Source organism: Falco punctatus (assembly GCF_963210335.1).
Source record: "Falco punctatus genome assembly, chromosome: 13".
Lineage (NCBI taxonomy): Eukaryota > Metazoa > Chordata > Aves > Falconiformes > Falconidae > Falco > Falco punctatus.
The window spans coordinates 528,093-554,829 of NC_137593.1; the positions used below are offsets into that span (position 1 = coordinate 528,093).

Genomic DNA, 26,737 nt, shown 5'->3' on the forward strand with positions numbered 1-26,737 from the left:
GCCACAGCTCTCGCTTCTGGCTGCGGTGTGGCCAGCACTGTGGTGTGGCTGGAGGTGAGCTCCTGTCCCAACACCAAACACAGCCTGACGCTGGCACAGATACAGTCAGGAACCAGCTGAGTTGTGCTATACTCTTGTTACAAATTACCCAGTACCTGAAAGTTTTTGCATTTTTGAGTTTAAAGTGGAAGTTGTTTTTAGGGAGAGCTGTCAACAACATACTGTAGCAACTCAACAGGAAAACTGCTTCGTAGGCACAACTCGTGGTTGCCCAGGTGGCCTTGTGCAGTTACTGGCTGCCTGGCGGTGTTGAGTACAGCTGAGAGGGGCTATTGCGTGCCTGCCGTTTGCTGTAGCCTGGCTGGGCAGTGGGAGGGCTCCCAGTGGCAGCAAGGTCTGCCTGCTGCAGCTCCCTTTTTGTGGCCGACTCCTGGGCGGTTTTCCCTGGGCATCTTCATCCATTTCAAAGTCAGATTGCTTTGTTGGTGGTCAGGAGTTTTGTTAAGAAAACCAGGCTGGTCTCGGTAACTTTTCTTCTGAATATTTTGAGGAACTTTCACACATTTACTGACGTACCACCACTTCCCTTGGCAAGGTGCTGGTGCCCTGCATGCCTCTCCTGCCTCTGACCCTTGGATGTCAACCTTGGGAAGCCCTACCAGCTACATTGCACCCAGCTGTGTAGGGAAAAAAAACCTGAAACACTTGGATCAAGTGCTGGAATGAATGTCACCTGTTCACTCAGTGATCTGAAGAGGAAACACAGCACTTTTTGGCAGCAGCAGCTCAGGTATTCCTTATCCTAAATTCAGTTTCAGTCAGAAAAGATACCAGGTGTCGGGGTTTTGTTTTGCTGTGAGAGGAAACAAAAGTTTGCCATTCCCTTAAAACTGAATGGTGTGGAAAGACCTACTGAAATAATGTTAACCTACCTAATGTGGGTTATAGGCAACACAGCAGGATTAATGCAATTAATTAATCCAATAATCAAAGACACTGAGTTTTGTTTTACATGAAAAATCTCTTATGCCCCAACTGTCAGTAAGAAAAATTATCTTCTACTATAAATGTTGCTGAAATATGGGAAAATGAATTGAATCCTTAGGAATACTTGTTTAACAAGTTCTGCTGAAAACACAGGTGTTAACACCTGTCAGAGCCTGAGCTTGACTTTGATCCTGCTTAAGCAGGTGTAAATTAGTTCACTCTGCTGCTGGAGTTCTGCCAGCACATTGTAAATGAGATCAAATGTAGGACCTTTATAGGAACTGGACATGACAAGATTACAGTAATTCCTTGGAAGTTTGGGGGTTTTTTTCTGTGGTCACTTCCAAATTCTAAAGGCTGGAACAAGCTTCCCTTTGTTGATGTGGTTCTGGTCATTCTCTCATGTGCTTTTCTGGGGACTGCCACCAGGTGCTGGATGGTTTGCATAGGACTCCGTCATAACTCTAAAGAGCTCTTCCTTAGAGGAATGCATTTAGGACTGTTTATCCTCACTACGTATTACTATATTTATTCACACCAAGCTTCATCTGTTTATGTGTATTTTTACATGTGAAGTGAAGTGTATTTACTTCACTATCGTGAAGTTCCCTACTGTTAAGTAACTCAGCGGACTGTACCACCTCACAACTCATTGCCTCTTGCAAGTGGCAAACATCTTAATATTCTGTAAAGCTGTACGTGGAACTAGTATTTTTCTTATGTGATTCAGACAGAAGGCTCTGGCTGCAGAGGGGGAGCTGCGGGCAGATTCAGCTTCGGTGGGTGACAGACTGTGATTTCAATTTGCACTAGTCAGGCTGTCACAGTTGCCCCTGGGACTCAAATCCCCACCCGGTTTGGTTCTGCTAGTGCTGTAAGGTAGCCCTCTCCAGCAGCAGGGCTGGGAGGTGGCACGGGCAAGCGTGCCTGCTGCTTGCCTGGGTGAGCTGGCCCATGCCGTGCCAGGGGAACCCAGCAGATCTAGCAAGGCAGAGGGCACAAAGTAACTGGGACGCAACAGCTACTGCCACGCACAGGCATGTTAGCACAGGATGCTATGCAGTGTAGTTTTTGCAAAATATTTATTACAAAATAAAAGTAAATATGGCAACAAAACTTAAATAGCAAATGACGCAACACTGGCCATAAAGCTCTTGCTATATTATTAGTCTTTTACAATAATCAATAGTCAAGTATTACTTGTCTCCAAGGGAAGCTGCACGTGGACTGCTCGAGTGTATTTCTATATTGTTTGCTCTAGCTGTTTGAGATACGTAGGGTATGTGCCTCCTGCTTTCACCTGTACCCAGCTGTGAGTGCTCGCGCCATGTGCTTGGCTCACTGATCCCCCTAAAATGGACAGGAGCTGGCAGTTCCCATGCTCTGTGAAACTACCATGCATCACCCCAGTCCCTCCTCCCCTTTTTTTCTCTTAAAAACACAGCAAACGATCCAGTGCCCATCCCTTTTTAATAAGGCAGCAGGAAATGGAGTATCGACACTGAAGTACCTATTGTTCCCCTTTGAATCACAACTTCTCACTGAGAGGTTGTTTGGATTTATTTCCTTTCCCACCCACTAAAAACTGTTATTAAAGCTCACCAGTGAAAGTCTGTGTTCCTGCTGAAAGGGCTTTTAGGTGTGCTCCAAACAGGAATGCAGACCTTCAAGTCTCTTAAGCCATATGTCTAATGGAAGCACTCTTTAAATAACAGATAGTTAAATTAAAAAAGGTAACTAATTGTGTGTGGAATCTTCCTAAGGCACCCAAGAATTTAAAAAGACCTTTTCCCACTTGCATTACTTACAGGATGCTCTTGTTCCTCTTCTCTCCAAAGTTAAAAATGTTGGCTAGTTAGGAACCTTAGCATACAAACGATGACATAGTTGAATATCATTTAAAAAAAAAAAAAAAAAAAAAAAAAGAACAACAAGAAAACCCATGGTGAAGTAAAGCATTGTCCAGACAGCCTAGGTTTTGCTAGCTATGCAAATACATCACGGACAACATGTAGAAATAGTCACGTTAATGCCGAGGTTTCCGTTGTCAGCAAAAAGGTGTGCTATAGCTGTATCAAAAACGAGGCAGTCACTGTTCAGAATGGCCGCAGCCACCCCATCGTGGATGGAGCGGGGTGTTGCCTCCCAGGTCAGCCGGCGGCGGTTGCCGTTCAGCTCCAGTCTGTATGCAAAGTTCTCTGCTTGCTTACGGGTGCCGATGAGCAGCACAATGGCAAAAAACTGTTGGTGACCTTCATACTTCTCTTGTTTCTCCAGCACCAGCATGAAGTGGTGACCGAAGCACGACTGCATCATCACCCAGTCAACTGCCCCAGGAAGGTTAATGTCTGTGGCAAGAAAAACGATGTCTTCTCCCTGAAGGGTGGTAATGCTTTTGTGGGCATGCATGAGGTGGGACATCACAGCTTCCAAGGATCCCTGCCATTTACAAGAGGCACCAGGGCATGGGCAGGAGTAGGGACGATACTCACAGATGTCTTCGTGTTCTGGCTTTTCTGTGTGATGGAGTGTCAGAGAGCAGCCTGTTGTGGCATACTAGAAAAAGACCAAATACAAGCCATCAGGAAAGGCACCAACACTAGTGTCCACTGCTCCCACCTGTAAACTGGAAACTGGTTATCAACCAGAATTCTTGTTCTCATAGCAAATTTTACATTAGATACTTCGTTTCAGCCCTGGATTCAGAATTGAGCTTTACTTATTTTTGTTTCCATTTTAAAATGGATTCTTCTTGTCTTTTGTAGTTTTTGTTTTGTTTTTTTTTTTTTCCTAATGCAAGCACTTAGATAAAATGGATTGTAAGGCTGAGCTGTAGTTACATTTGTTGTTGTAGTTAGATCTGATCAGTCCAGATCAGCTGAAGTAGTCCTGGTTTGGATTTTTCTTTTCTTTAAAAAGAACAAAGGATTCTAGTTTCAGCAAACAGCTACTAGAGTGATGTATTTTAAACAGACGTACCTTATTACCATCACAGAGCAAAAGCACTCTCATTAAATTCAAATGCATATTCCCCACAGCTTTTTTTAAACACTGGAACAGTTTCAACACTGCAATTGTGAGAAGTGGAAAGAGAGAGGATGATTTTTCACTGAGCAGAAAGCTAGCACACAAGTACCATCTAACTTCTCTCAATGTCATTGGGCAACTCAGAGGGTTAATTTTCTTTAAACATCCAGGGTAGCTTTTCCTTTTTCTGCAGTCAGTTCCATCGTCCACACTGACCTACTGCTGTCATGCTACCTCCATAGAGAAAAAAAGCCTCTGCTGTTCTCCCCAAGAGCACAGCTCCCACAGTCTGTAGGTATCTGTAGTGGTATCAGCACTGCTGTTAACACTACCACACAGGTTACATATGTGCGTGGCTGCTTAAGGGTGCTATGACACTTCCTTGAGGACAGATATAACCAAGTCCTGGTTTCAGCATAATTTATTATTTCTGGGTTAATATGTGTGCAAGAGGGTTCAGCTGAAAGGGTTAAATGCCCAAATGCAAATCACCCATGCTGTGAAAATGGCACTATGAATACTGGGACAGAAACTAGACCTTGTGCTTCTGGAGGAGCTTGTTTTATAAGCCATGAAGAGTTAAGGTGAGTTTTCACTTACTCTGTCTGCCCCTTCTGCTTAATCCTCTGCTATTGGCTTTATTGCAGGGTGCTGAAGTGGAACAAAGGGGTCCTCCTGCCCCAGGCAGAAGCCTCTTCACAGGAAACACATGGTCTGCCATGCCTTGCAGGGACCCAGGTACGTGTGTGCTTCCAGCCCCACTGGCCTTTCCCATGTTCATATCCCCTGTTAGCACTTCAGTCGTGCAAGGTGTTGAAACGCAGCTCTGCGTCTGAACCTCATTAACAAAAATAAGAATATATAAGCTGCTGACAGGGCAAACCCAGATGTCTACGCGTAAGTGACCAGCCGTGACTACAGAAGCGAGAGTGTAAATACAATGACAAGCAAATAGCGGTGGCTTTTGCCCTTTATTGGGAGAAGTATCTGCTTTGGCATGCTCCCAAACCCATCACTGCCGGTTTCATGTGGTAAGGAGCCCTACCAATGATGGGAGATGATGAACAGCAAAAACTGACTTGCTGTCTTCATGCTGCTTGGCGAATGTCATTCAAAAAGCCTGCTTCGTCTCTCCCGTGTACAGGTTATATGATACCTTTGAGCTACTTGACCTGGGACACCTTTTCCACCTCTACCCCATCCCTGAGACTGGGAGCCAGGGCTGCGCACAGTGTTAACAGTGCAGGCATGCCACTAGTGCCTGGCCTGGCATGACTGTTTTCTGCTTTTTCATTGCCCTTCTCATCATTTCTAGTATTTCATGCTGGAAAGTATTATATACTTGTTTTCATAGTTGTTTGTTTAGCACTGTATTCTCTTTCCTAAGAGGAACAGTCAGCTCAGAGGTCATCACCATACACATGACTTAGCATGCCATGTTCTTGCCACATATATCACTCCACATGTGCTGCTCTGAACCTCACTTTGATAGGATAACTGAGTGTCCCAAAGCATTTGGAAACCATCAGTTAAGCTTGAAAGTGCTCAGCAGAGGCAGACCAGTATTATCAACCCTGCAAATGATGGCAGGCAGGGACACAGGATGAGAAGTAACTTGTCTGAAGCCACAGGGGAAATCAGTGGCAGAGCTGGGAATAGTCCAAATCCCTCCTGCTCTACCCAGCAAACTCTCCCTCTAGTATGCAAGTAGCTTGAGATACAAATAATGCTTTTGGAAAGAAGAGGCCTATCTGCTCCTGTATATGTGTCAGCAATGTTCAGGGAGCCGACAAGGACCGACACCTTCTTGTGCTCCTCCCTTCTCCAGAGCTTTGTAAAACACCTGTTCCTGCTTTCAAGATTCCTCCAGCCTGTCAAAGTATATACAGAAGCTTGGGTACAGATGCTCAGCCCAGTCTAGCAGTGATCTTGGGGAGCTCTCCTGGGGATCCATAGTGAGGTCCAGCCCAGAAAATGGCAAGTGCTTTCCAGAGCCTTGCACTGGTGAGGAACCCAGCTCAGGCCACAGCCAGGGACCCAGCAGAGTGCATTTATAAACTGCTGGGTCTGCTGTTATGACTCACCTGGGAAAGGAGCAGTGAATGTTGTGTTATTTCATATTAAGCATACAAGCTCTATCCACATGTGCAGGTAGGTGATGTAAGCTGACCCCTGTGTGTAACAGATGTCTGTTCAATTAAAACCAAAATAAACTCTGTTTTTATTAAAAAAAAAATCCCTAAGAGTCTACTATGTCTTGGAAATAGGAAGTGTGACCTTATTTAGCTTTAGCATATTTACTTAAAATCTTTCAAATGACATAATTTTTTTTAAATGAAAGAAAAGCTCTGCAGAGGCAGCACTGGACAATATACAGGGGTAGGTAACTTTGCATACAATAACATGAATGTGAAATTTCTGTTTGCAAGTGGTTTGCTTACATGGGAAACCTGTCATGTTTTCCCTTGAACTGATGGTTTAGCAACAGTGGTCTATGGACAGAGTGGTTTTGCCTACCTCCTACCACCTGTCTAAAGAAAATTAAAGAAAGTGATTAATCTGGTATTATTTAAGACTTGTTAGTTTATATGCAGTCTCACTATGCCTGCCACTTTTAAAATACAAAGCGCTGGTTGTGAGGTGCGGCAAGGCTTTTACACAAAGCAAAGTCTAAGAGTACAGTACAATGAATTTACTGGATTCACTTTTCTTCAAAAGGACCGGAACCATCTGGAGAGTCAGAAACATAGCAGTGTCTCCACTTAGAGAAGGCTGTGTCTGAGGATCTTGGAAGACTCCCTTCACATGAGATACCTGCCCTAGCTTCCAAGATGCAGAACATCACCACTCTTAGGAAAGCTGGTAAGATAGGCTTTCAATCTCCTGAAAAATCAAGCCCCATATGCTTATTGTTAGGTTGATTTAATCACAGCTGTGAGAACTCATGGGTGTACCTATGCAGGAGGGTTTTTTTGGGGGTGGGGGTTATTTTCTTTTGTGTTTGGTCACATCATCTGTGTGCACACACACACACCACACCACCCCCCCCCCCCATTGATTGCTAAATGCCATCCACATAGCTGCCTAACCGGGCTGCTATCAGTATGTAAACAAACACTGAATTTGCTCTTGGATACTCTGTCCTCAGTAGTGGGCTAGGTTTTGCCTATGTATGTTGGAGGTAAGTTCTGCTATAAACTGAAATGCAAGCAGGAACTGCCTATAGTATTACAGCGAGCAGATGAAGAGTGCTGGTCCCACATCATTTCCACGGCCATGCCAAGATCACTCAAGCATGAACATCTTTGTTTGTCAAGTCCCACCACAAAAGGCTAGCAAAACAGAGCAGGGCACAGATCTCAGCTAATAGTGGTGGTTACATGAGGACTGCAGTTCTGCTGATGACAACAGAACACAACGCTTGCTTGTTTTCTCATGGGCTTTGGATGAAGTGGTTAAATTGAGAAACGCCTTTCCCACCCTATGCTGCTCAGTTAGCCAGGTCACAGTTCCAAGTTTAGCAGCTAATGATCACAGCATGTCTCACGCAACTGCTATGAAAATGGATTCTGGTGTCTGCTGAAGAAGCTTCCAACTCACAGGATTTATTTTCTTTCATAGCCAGTACTGGACAAAACCCCCAAAGTTACATAAGAACCTATATCCAAATTAAGTCAGCTTCATAACTAGAGACCACCTTTATATTATTTCCCACTTGCACTTATTTAGAAGATCACAGAAAGCAACTAATTCCTTTTAGCACTCGTTAATTTGGGAGTTTGACTGTGATGCACATTTTATCTTCCGTACATTGCTCAGAGCACTAAAAGGCATTTCACATTTTTAGTAACTTTACTGTGACTTTAAGATTTAAATACTCCTGTATTTTTTCCAGATGCCCTGTAAGGTGCAGAGATGCAGTAACTGTAATTCTTTCTGAAAGCATTTTAAGAACAGTTCTCAAAGCAGCTATAGCCATGGGCAATGCCAAATCCCCCTTTCTTTGTCAGCTGTGTTGTGTGTCAATCCTACTTATTTTGAGTACCATTCACAGTTGTCTCTAGAAGTGCAGGGACCTCCTCCAGACAGACCACTATCTCTACTTGTTCTTTCACATTTTCTGGAGCTCTGACTTCCCCCCCCCCCCCCCCCCCCCCCCAGCCTCCTCTCTCAGAAAACTTACATCAGGTTCTCTTAACACTGTGAAAACCACTGGCAAGCCAGACCGGGGCCAGGCCTTTGCGCACAGTGAGCTGCTGTCTGTTGGCTGCAGTGTGGGGGGGTCCTTGCTGAAGCCCCTGGTACTGCTGCAGCAGTCGATGGATGCCCACTGCCGAGGGTCATGGTGGGTCACCTCCCTGCTGGCTGCCTGTGACCAACGTAACACCGACTGAGAATTACAGTCCTGACAGTGTGTTGCTGCTTCTGGGCCCAAGAAGTAAGAGTGAAAAGCATTAACGCGTGCTAATTTCACTTTGCAGCTCTTTGGAACAGTGAAAGCAAGCAGAGCTGGAATTGCTCATGGTAGACAAAATCCACATAAAAGAAAGGGTGTGCACAGGAAGAGGAACAGAGACTTACTTACACCTCTGCGAGGAGCTTCTGGGTGCCTGACGAGCGAGGTAGCTCAGGAGCAGACGTGGGTGCACAGGGAGGACGCAAGCTTGCGCACACGTCATACCTCAGCGGGCCCCTGTGAGCACCATTATTTCGAGTCCATGCCAGGCAACTCAGAGGCACATGTGTGACCAGGGCAGCATGGCACAGGGGAACTCTCTGTGCTGCCAGCAGCACCGCCCGGCTTCCTCACATGCGCAGCTGGGGCCAGGGGCTGCTGCCACCCCCTGCACTGCCCCAGCTGTCCCCTTCTACACGCCATGGCCCAGGGCTCCTGCCTGCACTAGTGTCTCATCAGGCAGCTGTGAGGTGCGGCACACCAGCCGCTGCTGGTTCAAAATCACTGTCCAGCTCTCAACTGGCTTGCAGGTGCTGTACCGAGAAGCCAAACCAAGCCCCAGGACAGCACAAGCAAAGTCTACAGCCTCCTGCCTGTTGGAGCCTCTGATGTGCCAGCCAGCACAGACCTGCACCTTGGGTTATTGCAGAGACCACCAGAACACTGCCAGCTCAGAGGCAAAGCTCTCCCAGTCCCACAACCATGACACTAAGCTGCCCGATCACCAGCACTTGCTTCAGCCATTGCAAACCTCACCAGCATCCCTCTTTCTCCTCACCACTGCTGTGAAAAGCACAATGTCAACCACAGGAGGAATACCTGGAGGAAGTTTCTGAAGTGCTGTTTTCTTAACTGCTTGGTATGTGCTAGACACCTTCTTATTGTTTAGAGAATGCCCAACTGGAGAAGTGTTTACAGCTGATACACCTGAACCAGAACTTGCCCAACAGATGCAGGAATCTCTACTCAGTTCTCCTGGGGGGCAGGGGGGGAATGGGGTGTGCGGTGTTCTTAAGACATACTTCTCTTTGTTGGTGCTTACTCCTCCACCCATGGAGAAACAAGACCTCAAGGGGTGATCAAGAAGCCAATCTCATCAATTAAGGGTATAAGAAACCTTTCTGTTACCAAGTGAATAAAGTAACACCTGACAGGTACATTAGGACAGTCTTTATCTTCTCCTCTTTACAGGAGTCTGTAGGCTTTTTCTTCCTTCTCCCACGCTTTGTTTATCTGCCATGCACGGGGATAATCCGGCGGGAGTCCAGCCTGACAGTTCAACTGCTGGACAGACTGGCAGCTTGCATGTAGCAGAGCTGCACCATGGTGCAATGAAGGGCTGCAAAGACTGGTCCAGGGAGCCGCTCCAGCCTGGATGCATCTGTTTTGCTCATGACAAGCAGGGAGTACCAGCTGTCACAGATGAGACCAACTCCATACACTTGTTGCTGTGTTCAGCAGAGAGGACCTGCCTCCCACCGCCACACTCCATCTGTTATTGCCACCGTGTGGTTAACTCCTGTTCAAGGGTGAGCAGTCAAACAGCCCCATGCTATCAAAAGCTCCGCCAGCTGCCAACAGCCTCCCCCCACACCTGTGACCCAGCCAGCCCCCTGAGGTGGTAGGGGCTCTTGCCACCAACCATGCTGCACTGTGGGAATTGACACGCTGTGGGAATTGACACAGACAATTTGCTCTGGAGGTGCCATTACTCCCTGTGCATCCTTAGCGACTTTCCTGCGGGCTGGCCAGGGAAAGCTGCTGCTAGGGACTGGCGTTTGCAGGCAGAGGTGGCGAGTGCCTGCGCACAGCTCTCACTGGAAAGCTCGCCATGTGCCACCGGAGCCCAGCAGTGCCCACTCCAGCTCCATCGGTCCCACTGCCAGCCTGGCCACAGCTCTCCACCTCACCACAGACAGCTCTGTATTTTAGAACTTTCTTCTCATATTCCACACCAGCAATGGCTCCAGCAGTTCCTGTATGTGTCCCTCCATCACTTCAGCCTATGGTTTTGAAGTGCTTTTGATATTACAGAGGTATATCAAAAGGCACTCCAGGAACATGTAAAAAGGACCCTCTCAGCATTGCCTGTCTGTACATAATCTGCCATCCTGGTCAACGTCTATTAGGAAGGAACTTTAGAGCAGTTCACCTAGTTCTTTTAAGTAGAAAGCCGACTTAGAAAAATGAGACTTAAATGTTTAATCCAAATACTTGAAATAGTGCCAAGACAGAACAGGCTGGGGGGGGAGAGTAATTCAGATGCAATTACCGACTTGACAGCTTACCAGCCCCTGCCCCTTCTGAAGGAGGGCTGCAGAGAACTAGCACTGAGAGACACCAACAGAATTTCTGCTGCCTCCACAAAACACTTTGTTAAGACTGAACATCATCAGCACAGGTTAAAATAACTGGGTGGGGGGAAGTCTAGCCCTTCTATCTACCAGTTGTGCCAAATACGAGGGCAAAATTTAGAGCAGGATTTTCAGTGAACTGGGAAGAATCATTAGAAGTCTGGCAGCACTCCCATTGTCTCATTTTACTTTAGAAACCTGCAGAACTATTGAACAGGCTAATGGAGGCCAGCAAGCGCCTCCTTTTCTGTTCTGTGTTTATGTTGGGGAAGGGGAGGAAAGGGACATGGACCAGCAGAAAAGGAAGACTCTGCAGAGCTACAGCTTTGCTGTCTGTGGTGGCTCCGGATGTGTCCCACGTGCTGTTGCAGGAGGAGACTCCTGGGTATCTGTGGCATGGGCTTTATTGTAAATGTCAAGAAATCACGGCCTTTTGCGAGCTGCCAAGTGGAACCTGCGACTGCTTACATTGGATGAACCCTAGAAACCCCCTTAAAGTCTTATCATGAGGCGCAAGATTTCTGTATCAACGAAGGCGAGAGGTACATCGGGAGACCCCGCACCAGGCTGCTCTCCCCTCCTCAGCCCCCCGGCGTGCGGCTCCAGGCCAGCGCAGCCGCTGCACCTGCCCCGGCCGCTGGCAGGCTGCTGGCAGGCAGCCGCGATTTGTTTGTTTCTCGGGCCAAGAGAGGATCACGCGGTTCTCTGCCCTTACAGAAACGCACCCCGCGGCAGGGCCGTGCCTGCGCTGGGCACCGGCACGGGTGGGCCTCGCCCCCCCGCCGTGCCCGCCGCCTCAGCCCCCTCCCCCCACCGCGAGGTCTCCCTCCCTCTTGCCGAGCGTGGCGGGTGCACGTGGTGCGTCCGCCCCCGGCCGAGGGTCCCGCGGGCAGCCTGACCCCAGAGGGCGGGGGGCAGCGAGGGCCCGGGCCGCCCCCCGCCGAGCGCCTCACCTTGCAGGGGAAGAGCACGGCCGAGGCCACCTTCTCCATGGCCAGGTTCCTGATGCTGGGGGTGAGGGAGCCCCGGCAGGTGGGGCAGAGGCTCAGCTTCTGCCGGCATTGGTTGCAGACCAGGTGCCCGGCCTGGCACTGCAGGATGGGCGGCAGCACATAGTCGAAGCAGACGGGGCACTCGAAGAGCGAGGTCAGTTCGTGGTGCTGCTGCTGCTGCTGCGGCGGGGGCGGCGGCGGCGGCGGCGGAGGCGGCGGAGACGCCCCGCCGGGCCCCGGGAGGACGGCGGCGGGCACGGCGGGGGACGGGGCGTGCTGCTGCTTGCCGCAGGGCTTGCTAGCGCCGGGGCCGGCGGAGGACGGGCGGCTCATCGCGCCGCGCCGCCACCACCATCGGGCCGCCGGGGAGGGCGGGCGGGGGCGGGGCTGGGCTGGGCCGAGCGGCGGCTGCGCGCGGCCTCCGTCCCGCTCCCGGCATGCCCCGCGCGGGTGGGGCCGTCGCCAGGCGCGCGGGCGTCGTTGCCGCCGGCCGTGAGGTGGCGGATGGCCCGGCCCATCCCGCGTCTCGGCGCTCCCGGCCCGAGGCAGGTGCCGGCGGGGGCGGCGGCTGGGGGAGCACTGGTGCCCCTGGTACGTCGAGGGCGGCCGCCAGGAGGCCGGGCCCGGGCCCGACCCCGGGCCCCTCTCGGCGGCGCTGGGGCAGCGGGCACGGGCTGCGCCGCGGGGAGCTCCGCCTGAACGCGAGGAGCAGTTTCTCGCCGGGGCCGGAGGCGGCGGGCTGTCCCCAGCGGCCGAGGGGTCTTCTCCGCCGGGGGCGCGGACGCCCGCCCGGGCGCGGCCCCGCCAGCCTGCCGGGGTCGAGCCTGTGGCGGCGCTTCCCGCCTGGCCGGGCTGCGGGCCCGGCGGGGGCTTCCCCGGGCGGCGGGGGCCGGGCCCGGTGGCGGCGGCGCCCTGGGGCAGCTGGGTTGGGTGCAGGCCGGGGCGGCGCTTGCGGGGCCGGGCTGCAGCACAAACGCGAAGGGGGCAATGCGGGGTGTCCTGGGCTGGCTGGAAACGTTCCCTGGAATGAGCGACTTCCTTAGTCCTGGTTTTACACCTGGGGACCTGGCCAGGGGCGACGGGCTGTGCCTTCGTTCCCCACGGAAAAGATATTTGGTAGGGAAAAAGCTGCGATCTGTTTCATGAACACTGGAGGAATGAAGCCACTGATGGCTCAGGACAGAAATCTTCCCGACTTCCTTGCCTACTGTAGCAAGATTGAGGAATGAAGAAACTTGTTTGCTTCTAGGTGGTGGGAGTCACCATTAAACAGGCGCACATATATATATATCTATATATAATCTGTGTATGGGCTGCTTGTTGGGTGTTCTCCGGCACCCACGGTGTCACAGCTCTCCGCGCTTTGGGCGTAGATGCAGTGCTCGCCTGTTGTGTGCAGAGCCCTGCCCGGTGCCCCATGCAGCATACCCAGTCAGGGCAACCAGAATACACTAGATCATACAAGATTATTTCCTGTCAGCAAAACGGGCACATTTTTCTCATGTACATTATTTTCCCAAGAGTTCTTGCAGTTTGGCGCCGAGGCTTCTTGTCCTTAAATGAGCAATACTTTCCTCCAAGATACCCACATGGGACATTTTTAACACTTCACTAAAGCGGTGTTATTACCAGCGTTCCTTTAGGATGTGCAGTTTGTGACTCATTCTTGACTCCAGGCCTTGCAAAATTTTCAGTTAAGGCACTATCTCTACTCAGCTCTCATTGAAAAGAAGGTGCCTTATTAGCTGAAGTCTGATTTTTTTTCTCATGTTTGTAAAATTCCATTAAACCTTGCAAGATGGCATATGCCAAGAAATGAGAAAAAAAATCCTTTTGTATACAGTTCTCCCAACAGTGTGTTTTATAGGTGGTTTTCCTTTGCTGTTTTGAGAAATCATTTGATAATGCACTGTGCATTGGGGTGTATTGAAAAAGCCACGGGCTTTATCAGGTACAAATTAACAAGATCACATAGGGTGGGCTTCACCAGGAAAGCACAAACGGAAATAAGCACCTGTGCATTTTTATAGGAACCAAGTGCTGCACTGAATGAAGCCTGTGACAGCTGTCTTTCCACGAGCCCTAGAAGTCAGATGGTACCAAGGGAAGATTTGTGAGTTACAGTGAGTAGTTTAAAAAAAATAATATCTAAAATCACGATCAAAGAGTGACAGTATTTTGGCATCTTGGAATAAAATTGTGCTTAAAATCTTCACAAAGGGCTTACCAAAATGCTTCCAATTAAAACTGAATTCACAACAGGAAGCCAAAGTCTTTAATAACTAACTGCTGGGGGAAAAATAATAGATTCAGACATGGTATAATTGAGATGTTTGTACCATTTTCTCTAGAAACTGTATGGCCATACAATATATAGACTAAAAAAGGCTACTGAGTTACTAAGATTTTTGAGAAATTTCCCTCTTACCTTTTTTATCTATAGGTTATATCAAAACAAAACAGAGAACTTGGTTTGTAAAAGCTATTGAAAAACTTTGCTATGGGCATATGCATGTGTCTTTTGAGGCAATCAAAGCTGATAGGCCCTGAGATTCTAGTCTCCATCCTGGAGTGCTGAGTTCTCTTCCCCAAGATCCCACAGCCTGGCATGAAAACAAGGCCAGAATAATCCTATGGTCTTGGAGAAGACCTCTTGGTTGGTTTGTGGTTTATTTATGTTCTGTGGAATAGGGAAGAGGGAAAAATAAGAGCCTTGTCACAAATAGATTGAAATGCTGTGGATGTTTACACAAATAAAACATGGGGGTTTCTGTGCTTTCTATAATACAGGATAATTTAAAAATATGTTATTTAAGCTATATATGTAAAAAAAATATTTTTTAAAAATGTCAGAATGTGGCTGTCCCTCTTCTTTCTTTTTTCTAGCAGCCCCAAAGACTCCTCTGAAACAAATAATGTACAAAATAGATTTTAGAAGGTTGGTGTCAGGTTTAAAGATACTCTGAATAGAGTCCATTTCTTCTTGGGATAAATGGGAAAGCACAAGTCAGACTTTGAGCTGGTGCCAGAAAGGTATGAGGCTGCCACTGGCTCGCTTCAGGGTTACTGATCCTCTGCTAAAGAAGACACCAGTCTCTGGAGATAACCACAGCCTGGCTCCCTGCGGTGCCGTGGATTACTATGCTGTGCCATAAGAATAATGATTTGCAATAGAAAGATAATTTGTAAAATGGTGGTAAATACAGAAACGAGCTGTGCTTGTCTCCTCTGCAGCTTCAGAGCCCATTGCCCATTGGTGACCAGATCTGTGCGGGAGATGAGCCCCACAGATTATGGCTGTTTCCACCACTTTCTGAAGCTATGTGGCTGGGAAGAGGAGGGCGGTGGGTGGGAGGGAAGCGGCAGTGGCCAGCCGAGACTGACAGATGCTGGCACATCGGTGTGGGGAGGAGCTGACAGCTTTCCTACCTGCCAGGAAAGTTTGTCTTCAGAGGTGATGTGTGGCCCCAACAGCCTTTTCATTGCAGCTGATCCCATTTCTCCATTCTTGTGTGACTGCCCTGGAGGTAAAAACCTGCAGCTTGTCCATGAGCTGGCAGAGGCTCTGATACTTGTTTCGTCCTTGAGATTGACTCGTGCAAGGTGCCAAAACATGGCATGAGTTTCATTTGTGTGCGTCTGGATTTGTTGCTCACATTCCTTGCTAGGTAGCCCCTGATTCCGCGCCCCCCCCCCCCGCCCCCCCCCAATATTCCTGTATTTCAGGGCATGACAGCACCCCTGAGTATCTGTGGGATGCATGGGGTTTTTTGCAAGGTTTATTTCTCTTCTGCAAAGAAATTTGCAGACTAGAAGTGAAAAACTGTAGCTATTGCCCCTGTCACAAGGACAGAGCTTTCTGAGGTGCTGGAGCTGTGGGTTTTTTTTCAGACAAGCTTGACTAATAGCCAGATTGTGTCATCATTGCTTCTCATTTTTGAAGCACCCATAAGTGTGATATGCCCCCTCAGAGAAATGAGCAAGGACTTGATTCTCATTGAGGGAAATCAACAGTTTAAATTTAGTCCTGCGCTGCAAGGTTATAAAAAGACATGAAGACGTGGGGGCAGAAGGATGAAAGCCCGAGGGAGGTGGTGAGGGTGTCTGTTCCTGCAGTCTGATACAGCATGGTTTCTCTTCCTTTTTCTGTCTTTAGCAGATGGGTGTTTGCTTCATCCAGTTTTGTGAGCAGGATGGGGAGCAGTGGGGTGTGCCTGAGCAGGGGCTGGGGTGAGAGACAGGTGTCTGGGGGTGATGGTACAGCTGAAGGGATGGGGGACCCTGCTCCTGACGCCCTGTTCCCCAGCCTGCACCGGTGGCTGGCCTTGCCAGCACAGTGACGGCAGGGTGATGTGCTGGCACTGACTCAGCAGTGCTGGGGCCCCTCTGCTGCACCAGTGAGAGCTAGTGCAGGCAGGGCAGGGTGTGCTGACCGTGCCCACGGCTCGGCTCGTTGAGAGCAAGGGGAAGGGCTGGTGCTGCCTCCTCACTGTGGAAAACAGCTCTGGAAGGCTGGTCTTCACACCTTTTTGTCTCTATAGTAACCCGTTTAGTATTATATGGCATACTAGCCTCACAATATACCATGTTGTGCTCAGTGACTGAGCTTTGTTAGCATTTATTGCACAGTTTCATTTATTCATTATTAATTCATTATTTGCATAAGCGCATGCTGGCATTCCCCAGTTAAAATCAGTGCTGTCTTGCAGTGTCTCGTTGCAAGGTCCCTGCCTTGGGGTGGGCTCTTCTCCACACTTTTGACCCTGGCTCTGATGCGCAGCCCCTGCGGGCAGCCCCAGGTGCTGTTAGGTAGGCAGTGTGGCCTCCCCAGTCTGGTAGGAGGTTCTGGTGGGGTGGGTGCCCTGCTGCCTGCAGGCAGGCTGCCTGTCATCTGCCAGCACCCTCTGGCTCTGGCTTGTGCGGGAGGCTCTGTGGCTGGTGCTGGGGGCTGCCCTCTCGCCAGTGCCCCCAGGTTTTGGGTGCTTCCTGGAGGTATTTAACATATGTAGACGTGGCCCTTAGGGACATAGTTTAGCGGTGGACTTGGCTGTGCTGGGTTAATGCTTGGACTCTGCTCTTGAAGGTCTTTTCCAGCCTGAATGATTCTATGATTCAGTGGTTTTACTGACTCTGAGCATGGCTAAGTTCTGGCACCCTCCAGCAGCCTGGTGAGCGCGGGCAGTGCACATTGCTCCTTGCTCATGTTAATCACTTTCCACTTCTTTTTTATAGACATCACCCAAAAAAGACCTATTAGTCATACCAAAATGTGTGTTGCTAGTGACAACTGTACTGAGAACAATAACCTTTCTGCAAGTGATCCAGAAGTTTGGTTTAAACGGTTTGAATTTTACAAAAATAATAAAAAAGAAGTGGTCGTAACCAACCTGAGATTCACCCAGCCAGGGTGAGGACCCTGCTGGTTAGCAAGCTAATGTGGGGTCTGCACTTGTCATTGCCCCCCTTCTGGAATTTCTGTTCAATTCAGAGGTCACCTGGGCGCACGAGGAAAGCAAATTGCCACCCTCTTTCCTTTTTCTGCCAGCTGCTGTGGGAAGCAGAACTTGCATCCTACCACCTGGGAAGTGTATGCCGTGAGGCAGTGCCACTTGTGACTGTTCTTCACTGACACGGGCTTTTGCAGCAGGTGTAATGCCTTGCTGAACAGCGTATCCACTCAGGGCACCAAAGGCTGTTTTATTGGTGAAAGCCTTTTGTCTCCTCCAGACCACAGTGTTTGGTGGAATTGGCAGCAAGTGGGAGATGCTGGCACTCCTCAGAACGAGGGATCTGTCCCGTTTGACTCCTCAAAAGAAGGGGTCTGTCCCATTCCAGTTGACTGTTGCGCCTGCCCACTTGGTCCTGATTGCCATCTCCACGGACGGACGCCTCTTCCCTGGGCTGCTTGGGTCTTCGCTTTGGTCCTTTTCCCAGTGATGTGAATGAGTGTCTGGAAAGGAAATGCAGTTTTAAAAAAAGTCTTAACACCCCCCCACCCCCACCCCCCCAAAAAAAAAAGGCAGAAGTGGCTGGATTGCTGCACGTGTGGCACCTGCCTTGCCCCAACTTGGCCGCCCTGGGCCAGTGGGTGCTGCCCCCTGTGCTGTGCAGGCCCCCAACTTGGGAAATTCAGGTGCTATAAATGCAGCGCTCGACTCCCTGCAGGGTACATTTGCATATTGTTTTCTGAACAGCTGCACACATCCTTATCTGTGGCCGTGCTGCCTATCATGACCGTGAATCTCGACTCGCCCTTCTTTCCTGCAAATTTAGCCTTTAATGTGGTGATTTCAAGTTTCTTACGTTACTTTAAATGCCATAGTGAAAAGAGAGCAAGGAAAAGGGGCTGGACATTCAGAAAGCGAAGGTAAATGGGGCACAGTGGCACGGAGAAACAAGAAACTTGCATTCTAAGCAAGCAGCCTGGTTTGCAGCCCATTTGATGCTACAAGGAGCAGTTCACTTTTGGTGCGGATTTAAAACTTGAGGGGGAACATGAGAGTCACAGCGGCACCTGGCTGCTGCGCAGGAAAATATAAACTGAAGTTTAAGTTGGATGCTGAAAGCAGGCTGTTAACCCACCCTGCATGCCAGCGTCGCTGCATTAGAAATAGGTTTATTCAAAACGTTGAACTAATCGTGAAGCAAAGATTCTGCTTCATTTGTATTTAAACTTTGCACTTACAGGAACATTCTGGGATTTGTCGCATGAGAGGAGTATGTGTTTGTAGGTTTCCCTTCTCCCAACTAGTTGTTCTAGGATGCTTAGTCAGCAGGGCATTTGTATTGGTCTGAAGGGGGTTTAATAGCAATGGGAGATGAAACACTGTTTTAAACAATATATCCCTATTGAGTCTGTAACACCAAAGTGGCAGTTGCATCTTTTATCTGGAAAAAGTCATTTCTCCAATAAAAACTCTTTGGCCGCATCTGGGAATAGGGGAAAAAATGGCAAAGTCCTGCCTGTCACCATGCTGGGACGAGGTCACGGGCTCTGTGCCCAGAGAGGTGAGCCCGGTGCCGCCCTGCTGCATGCTCTGTGGGTGCGATAGGCTCTATCCTGCTGGCAGCCCACTGGGCACCTGCCCACCAGAGCCCTGCTCCACCTTCCAGCACTGGAGAACAGCTCGGCCATGGCTGTGCCAGCGCTGAGCACCCACCATGCCCAGGAACCAGCTGTGGGCTTGGGGGGGTGTTGGCAAACCGTAGTTTATGCAGGGACTCAGGAGTTACTACTTCTATAGAAAATACTCCTATAGGTTGTCCCAGCAATGTGCTACCTGCTGGAGAGCATTACCCCTTCCAAAGTGGTCATGGTCCTTTCAAAGCCGGGTTTTTATTCGTGTCTTTTTACGCTGTTGTTTGGAGTAGGATCCTCAAATTCCATGAAAGGTTAATGTTATATACAGTGTGTGTAAGTATTAATATATTAAATACAGAGCATTGAATTGTATGTGTAAGTAGACTCACCCGCTATACACACGGCAGTGCTGTGCACCATCTGTGTGTGACAGCCACACCTCCCCTCCTGCCCTGGTAAGTGTGGAGCGTACCTATGGTTAGACGGGCTGTTTTTCTCTGCTCCTGCTGCCCGCTGTAGAAGTACAGGTGGAAGACTCTCTCCATTTTCCAGTCGGAGAGGAGCTGGCTGTCCGTGCCAAAGAGAACACTGTACCTCCCGCTGACACTGCATAGCCAGATGGGCAGCCGGGGTGTCCTCAGCCTGGGGCACACCTGGGAGAGGGGGACAGCCCGGCGCTGGGCACAGCTGTTGGCCCTGAAGCCTCAGTGTCTGGTGCATGGACCCCAGGTACACCCCGGCTGCGGGGCTGCGCCAGCACTCACCTGCCGCTGTGCCTGTGCCCTGTCCCAGTGCAGGTAGCCCACCGGGCCCCTCCGCCACTGTGCCTCCGTGCCCTCACTGCTGGGCCCTGGCCCCCGGCTGCCGTTGAGCTTGTGCGGGCTGGCTCGGCCTGTTAGGAGCAGACTGAGCATGGCCTGCAGGGAAACGGCCCCGGTCACGCCATCAGGCAGCAGAGCAAAAGTCCTTTGCAGAACAGCAGCTGGTGTCCTGCTCCCATTGCTGTCATGAGCAGAGGAGCGCCAGACTACCTGTGGCTTTACTGTTGTTGTTACTATTATCGTCATCATCTGTTTTTTAAATGGACAGTCATGATGAAAAGTTGCAAAATATTTTTCTGCGGCTTTATGCTTTTTTTTAATACTGGATTAACAAGTGAGATTTTTTTCCTAAATCAAATGTGGGAATAATACAAAGTGAGAATTTGAGAAATGAGGCTAATTTTACCTGTGTACAGGTGATGTTTCCAAAACCGAATTTTAAGAGAGGAGCTGCTGTGCAGTCTAGATCTTCTTGGACCCTGTACAACCAAGCACGGAGTGTTACAGTAGTGCCAAATCAGTGCCGGAGGGGATTGCTGTACATCATTGTCTGATTAACAGGCAACAGGAAGAAACTGCATAGACTCATTCATTCTGTTTGCTCCTGGCACAGCAGTGCTATCCTGGCACAGCAGTTTTATGCTCAGCTGGAGCTCTTGCACTTCAGATCCATTCCTAAAATTCTAATTTAGAGTCAGATGCAACCCCACGAGATTTCCCTCGCTGCAGTTACTGTTGAACAGCCTCACATACACTGGTGTAGCCTGGACACAACTATTTGAAGTAGCAGTGCAATTTTTTGTTAAATAGCTATCATAGTGTCACATTGGTATGAATCATGTTTTATATTGGTATAAATATGCCTCTGTACCTTTCTAAAGCATCTTTACCCAAATCTAATTACATCGGATTTAGGAAGACTTCTCAGTCACCTCTGCCAGCATAGTAACACTGGCAGAGTTCTGTGTTCAAATAAACGTCTTGTGATTTTCCTGTTTAAGTGTAATTGACTGTAACAGTGACTACAGGTGAGATAACTCCTGGTGTTATACAGTGCATTATTTTTGCTGTGTGTGCAAAGGGTTTCTCTTCTCTCTGCTGCCCCTCCTGCCTTCTCCTGCCTGTGCAGGCAGATCCGTATCTGTGAAACACGGGTCTGGCCAGCGGGTCTGTGTCTGCCCCTTGGACAGTTGCTTCTCCACATTCGACTAAGAATAGACATTTAAAGTAAAACAAGGAAAATACCATTTCAGAAGATTTAACTAAACCAGAGGAAAATGTTTTAAAAATGAAATAATACCTTTCAAGTGTCCTAGAGAAGAGTAAACTGTATAAAAATAGGATTACTCCGTGACTTCCTTCATCTTTGAACTGGAAAAAGAAACAGGTAATCACAGGGGAGTAATTATGGCAGGTGTATGTTGTTTAATTAAAACAATTCCTCTGCTTTAATACAACCTTAAGTGAGTATGTTGAGCCAAATTAATAATGTGTTATTCCAGGAAGGTTTTGCAACTAATTTTGTTGAATAGGTTCAGGTTAAAAAAAAAAGGGGGGGATGGGGGGGGAAGAAGAAACTTCCAGTTATTGGCTGAACTGGTTTTGTACACTTTTTTTCCCAGATTTTTGCTGAAATTGCAAGGAACTGTATCTCATATTTGAGTAATGTACAAAGTCCTGGGGATTTTAGTGGGAACACGATCACTTCCCATTGGAAAGGCTGAACATAATCCATGAACTAACTGTACATTAACAGTCTGAATGTCCTGCTGAAGGTGATACGAATGAGCTCCTTAAGGTCCGCTTTCGAATGGGAAATAAGACGTAAGCAAGCAACACGGTAACTCAGAATAAAGCAGATACCCCGTACTTACACAGTTTATATGGTCAAAAATGAACTTCTGAGCTGCTGCTTTCTCAGAGAACTCAAACAGCTGGATCTGTCAGGCACAAGTGTAGGGGAAGATTTTGTAAAGGAAACATCAATTATATCAAAAAGTTGAGCTTTTTAATCCAGTGTTCCCTTTAGACAAGTGATAGAATAATGCAGTAATGCCCCTTCCTAAACTGAGCAGTTCAGCTCTCTATGTGAAGAGTTAGAGGAACTCCTTAACGTTAGCTGGTTTCTGCTTTTTGTGGGAGAAGGAAGATCAGCCTTTAACGAAAGGGAACGGCAGCCTCTGGACTGCCCTAAGGCCTCTGTGAGGAGGCAGGAGTGTCTTACAGGCTGCCGCTGGGACGTGGCTCTAAAGTGCTCACAGTTTGCGATGCCCTGTAAATTAGGGAACAGGTTTATAAGATTTTATGTTTCTTGTCTTCAAGAATTTCAGGCCAAATATCTTTAAAGAAAATCCTGTTTGCAGAAGGCATTTTTGTACTCACTCTTTCTGTGAAGTTGTCGGCTTTGTAGCCTCTGCTTGGCATTACGTGGATGGCTGCAGTGACGAGGCAGATCACGGCTCTCCCACCTTCTCCTGCTGCCCACAGGGTGTCTGCCAGGGCTGCAGCCAGCGCCTCCCCTTGCTCCCGCCGGTTTATCCTGCACAGCCTGCGGTGCGGGAGACAGAGGGGGTGGCACCAGGGAGCGGGATGAAGGGGCAATCACTACTTTTACAAATTGAACGTTTTCGTGGGAGAAAGTGTTGCCTGGGTGTCAGACAAGGCTTTTCTGCTGCATGCAAATCCTCACCTGTAGCTGTGAACCTGAACTTGGGTCTAGTTTGGTTAAACCTAGAGCCTGGTGCTAGTCTGTCTTAGTCCAGATAATGCAAGGAAATCGTTTCCGTATGTCCCATGGGAAGAAGGCTCAGCTACTTACCTTTCCAGATGAGTATATTCCGTGTTTCTTACAAAGAGCAGGTACTTGATGATGTGTGCTTGTACAGCCATCAGAATGGCTCTTGGTCCCCACTAGAAACAGAAAAGACAACATTCCCCAGTGCCTGAACTAGCACGTGCTGTGTCAGTCTCCTGTAAATCATAGCAGTCCCTGGCCAGCGTGAGCCATCCCACTGTCAGTGTCGCTGACATGGGAATTCAGAAGCCATGTTTACAACTCCTGAGAGAAATGGAAAAGTAAATTGAAAAATATCATATGTGCCTAACACCAAGAAGGCTTTATGCAGGAAAAGGCTCCAGCGTGGCCCTGGCTCAGTGCTCATGGGGAGGGGAGGTCCTGGGCAGGGGTCTGTCCTTGCAGTGCTGCAGCTGCAGGGAAGGGCTTTGTACTCTGGGTACCGTGTATGCCAAGAAGTGCCATGGTTTGTTTCTCTCCTCCAGCGTCGCAGCAAACGGGCCAGAGTCTCAAGGCAGCATGGGGCTGATGTGAGGCCATGCACAAGGGTGACCATGCCTGCTCCTTGCTGTGCTGGCTGAACCTGTCAGGGCTGTTGTTCTCTCTGCAGTCACAGAGCCTCTCAACTCAGAGTGTTTCACCTGCATTTGTAAAAACCATTTTAATCTCCTTAAAATTTGCAATTTTAAGTGTGTATCTTAGTCTTCTGCTTTTTGGGGGGCAGTGTAATGATGGTAAATAAGGAAGAAGAGAATATCCCTTATTCAGTAAATGAAGATGTCAGTAAATTCACTTAATTGATTTCCAGGTGGGTCAGCAGGAAATAGGCAACTAATTGCCAAAATAGAAACAGGCAAGTACTGCTTATTTGTGCCCACTTACAACAGCCTGCTGCTTCTCTCTTGAGCCTTTGCTTTGGAAACTTTTAGTACCATGGTATTTAAAGTTTGTGGCTGCAGCGTGCTGCTGGATTCTGGACAGCTCATCCCACTTCAGACACATTTCAGCACCTCCACTGCCAGGGCAGGTGGAGCTTTGCTCAGGACAGCTGTGGAGTGTGACTGTGGTTGGAAGCCCATAGCACCTGTCCTATGGAGAAAGCTCAGCTGGGCAGCATGCAGTGTGGTGTGCAGGCATGCAGAGTGTGAGGTGCAAGTGTGTGCAGAGCGCAAGGTGTAAGTATGGAATGCAGGCATGCAGAGCATAGGGTACAGGCATGGGGTGCAGGGGTGCACAGTGGTGAGGTGCAAATGTGGGGTGCAGGCGTGTAGAGCACAGACAGCAGGCATGTGCACTGCTGAGGCACCCAGTGCTGGCTTCCAGCTCCCAAAGGTGACTCCCCAGAGACATTGGGGAGACAGTGCCAGTTGTTGCACAGAAACATTTACCTTCTCTGCTTCCAAAGCATAGGCCAGGTCAGAGTATGGCTCGTGAAACCTGAAGTACGCTTTTTCCCATTCACAGCTGAAGAGGTGGAACAGGTTTCCAAATAGCAGCTTTCTCAGCCCCTGTCGAGGAGGAGAAGGATGCTCTGGGTTCTGTTCCCTTCACATCCTAGTGTTGTGAAGGATATTTAATGTCAGAAGGCCCTCAGGATACAGGTTCAGCATGTATGCTTGCAGCCAGAGTGGTGTAAAATTGTCTCCTGAGAATCAGGCCCCATAATTTCAAAGCAAAGATGATGTTTGTGGTTAATACAGTGTGCTTGACTCAGCGTTCAGCCACCCCTGTGAAGTACAGTTGCAGTGTGTAAATAGTTTACCTTCAGAAACACCACATCTCTTGGCGAAAGACCTGGTCAAGGTGCCCATCGTCATCAGCAGGGCCTCTGAGGACAGAGCTAAACACCTGTGTTTGCCCGTGCAAGCCCCCTGTACAGCAGCGGCGCAGTGCAGTGCTGGTGGGGAGCAGAGCAGGGTTCATCTGTGGCCCCCACCTTGGAGGGCCCATGTGGCCATTGTGGAGCGTGTCCTGTGTCTAGTACCTGTCTTGGCACGCACAGCCAGCTTTTGGGTTGGCAGCTGAATTAAAAGAGAAAGTTCAAAAAACCATGTGGCTCCTACCTAAAATAGCTCTGCCTGCTGTCGCTGTGCCGCTGAGTTTCATTTATGGTGACTTTTAACACAAGCACACTGCCCCATGGCCAGGGGGTGCTGGCCCTGGCTGCCCCCTCCCTCTCCTGTGCTGCGTGCTGCGAGGGACCTGCCAGGGTGCGGGTGTCTGGAGGGGTGAGCTTGCCTCCTGGCACCACTGCCAGTCTGTGGACACAGTGAGGGCCCACCTGGAACATGTTTTCTAATTAATTTTAATTTTTGTGAATGATGTATTCGCTGAGCAAAGGAAACCAAACATGCATCATGGCTCTTCCCATTGAAAATTACTTGCTGCTGATCTGGGTGATTTGTGCGAGTGGGTTGTGAACTGGAGGAGTGGATTCACATGAAGCTGACAGTAAGCACGGTTGTGTATCTAAATCTCTTCAGGGCTGGAGATTTTTCCAGTGTGCATCCAGTAATGCAGCCCTGGCCAGGCTTTCACCTCTGGTATTATGCCCTTGAGCTTCTCATGAAGGTTGTGCCCAAGTGACAGGGGACTAGTTTGGTGTGTGGGGTCACGGGCAGTAAAGCTGGCACTATAGCACATTCTGCCATCACCCACAGAACCCCCCTGAGCTTCTGGCGAAGGCTCTTCCCACGAGCAGGGGCAGTGGGCACCCTCGTGAGTGCTGTCAACACCAGATATTTGGGTGAGAGTAGAAATATGTTACTGACCTCATGGCCTTCTGCCTCCTGTTCTGGGGCTGTTCACTAGGAAAGCACCAAAGAGCAGGGAAACGTTGCACTTTGTCATTTGACCTGTTATCTAATGAGAATTATTGTATATCAGTTTTAAGGTTGTGTTGCAGCAGTGTTCTTTAAAAGTCTCGTAAATAAATCATTACGGTTATGTACTTCTGTTACGGCTAACTGCAGCCTGCAGCCCACGGGCCTCCCAGAACGCCAGGTGACATTCGAGTCTCTTTCTTTCAATGAGATTAAATTACAGCTCATGCTTAATTCAGCAGGCATGCTCACCGTTGCCATTTCCAAGGAGATGGGCTGGCCACCTGTGTCTGGAGACAGCAGGAAGGGCTTGGGCACGGTGGAGGGGGGGTGATGCTTCCCAGCTGCAGGTGCGCCATTGCCATCGCTGCCCTGGCCTCGCTGCACAGAGAGAGGAGCAGACAGGCCATCATCGCATGGCTGTGAGGCACCCAAAGTTACCCCCTGCCTCGTATTCCCAGGGGGGTGGGCACAACAGCCCGGGGTGAGCTCACAGAGCAGCAGGGGAGGCAGCTGGTGTGTTTGAGTTCCAGCTTTTCTCAAACGTTACAAATACGTCCCTACAAGCTAATGATTGGAGTATAAAGTAATGTTGTGTTTGTCTGAACTACAGGGAACAAACATCACTCTTTTCAACCTAAAGACACAGCAGGCTTTCCAAATATTTATATTCTAGAGATCTTAATTTGTTATCCTTTCTTCCTGTGTTCTAAAACCAACCATGAAAACCATTACTTTTAAACGAAAGGTTAATTCATGTTGGACTACTCTTGTCACTTTGATTTAGATCAGCAAGACACTCCTTTATATTATTTAAAGAAAATGTGTTTCTTAAAGGAGGAGCAGAAGAAATCTCCATAAAAATGCTCTGCTGTGCTACATACATAGATGTGTGCTTTCCTCAGTATGCTAACCTGGTGGAACGGTCGCCAAAACCACTAGACAAATACAAAATGTGACCTTTGAGAGAAACAGTTACCTGGTGTGTTGTATTGCTGATTTCCAGGCTGAAAAGGGAAAATGAAAGACAAATTAAAAAAAACAACAACCAACACAGCAGAGGCATTGCTAACATATGAAGAAACAGGAGACTAGACAGGAAAGAACTGCAAAGGGAAAGGAAGGGTAAAAGCTGTAGTACTTGCATTACTGGGTACTTGAAGACCTTTTTCCATGGTCACATTAAGTATTGTGATAAAACATAACTGAAAAAAATTGTATTAAAAAAACACCTGCAATTAAAAATGCGATAATGAAGCAGAAGAAAAAACTTACCCATGGAAGCTAAAAATTTCTCTCCATTTGTTTAGATCTGAAATTCTGCTGGTGATCTCCTCTAGCTCTGTCTGTGGCATGGTGCGCTCAGCCTCATGGTCACCCATCTGCTGCCACCTGTGCTCCAG

General features: G+C 48.8%; 2 protein-coding genes across 4 annotated transcripts; both read right to left on the reverse strand.

Moving 5' to 3' along the window:
• Nucleotides 1–2,052: 2,052 nt before the first annotated feature.
• Nucleotides 2,053–12,283, reverse strand: SIAH2 (siah E3 ubiquitin protein ligase 2). The gene is made up of 2 exons (XM_080410278.1): nucleotides 11,778–12,283; nucleotides 2,053–3,543 (listed from the first exon to the last, which is right to left on the reverse strand). Exons 1-2 carry the CDS (start codon nucleotides 12,147–12,149, stop codon nucleotides 2,986–2,988), a joined length of 930 nt encoding a protein of 309 aa, XP_080266404.1. The 5' UTR covers nucleotides 12,150–12,283; the 3' UTR covers nucleotides 2,053–2,985.
• On the reverse strand, nucleotides 12,075–26,732 carry MINDY4B (MINDY family member 4B). Of its 3 annotated transcripts, none has more exons than XM_080410242.1 (12): nucleotides 26,610–26,732; nucleotides 26,314–26,341; nucleotides 25,587–25,715; nucleotides 23,901–24,020; nucleotides 22,537–22,628; nucleotides 22,101–22,266; nucleotides 21,593–21,658; nucleotides 21,019–21,089; nucleotides 20,125–20,197; nucleotides 19,662–19,814; nucleotides 19,370–19,550; nucleotides 12,075–17,766 (listed from the first exon to the last, which is right to left on the reverse strand). In XM_080410242.1, the coding sequence occupies exons 1-12, from the start codon at nucleotides 26,714–26,716 to the stop codon at nucleotides 17,624–17,626; spliced, it is 1,329 nt and encodes a 442-aa protein (XP_080266368.1). In that variant the 5' UTR covers nucleotides 26,717–26,732; the 3' UTR covers nucleotides 12,075–17,623. The 3 variants fall into 3 exon arrangements, with proteins under 3 accessions (XP_080266368.1, XP_080266370.1, XP_080266369.1); XM_080410243.1 differs by having other exon boundaries at nucleotides 17,721–17,766; nucleotides 19,287–19,550; XM_080410244.1 differs by lacking the exon at nucleotides 19,662–19,814.
• Between the last annotated feature and the right edge of the window lie 5 nt (nucleotides 26,733–26,737).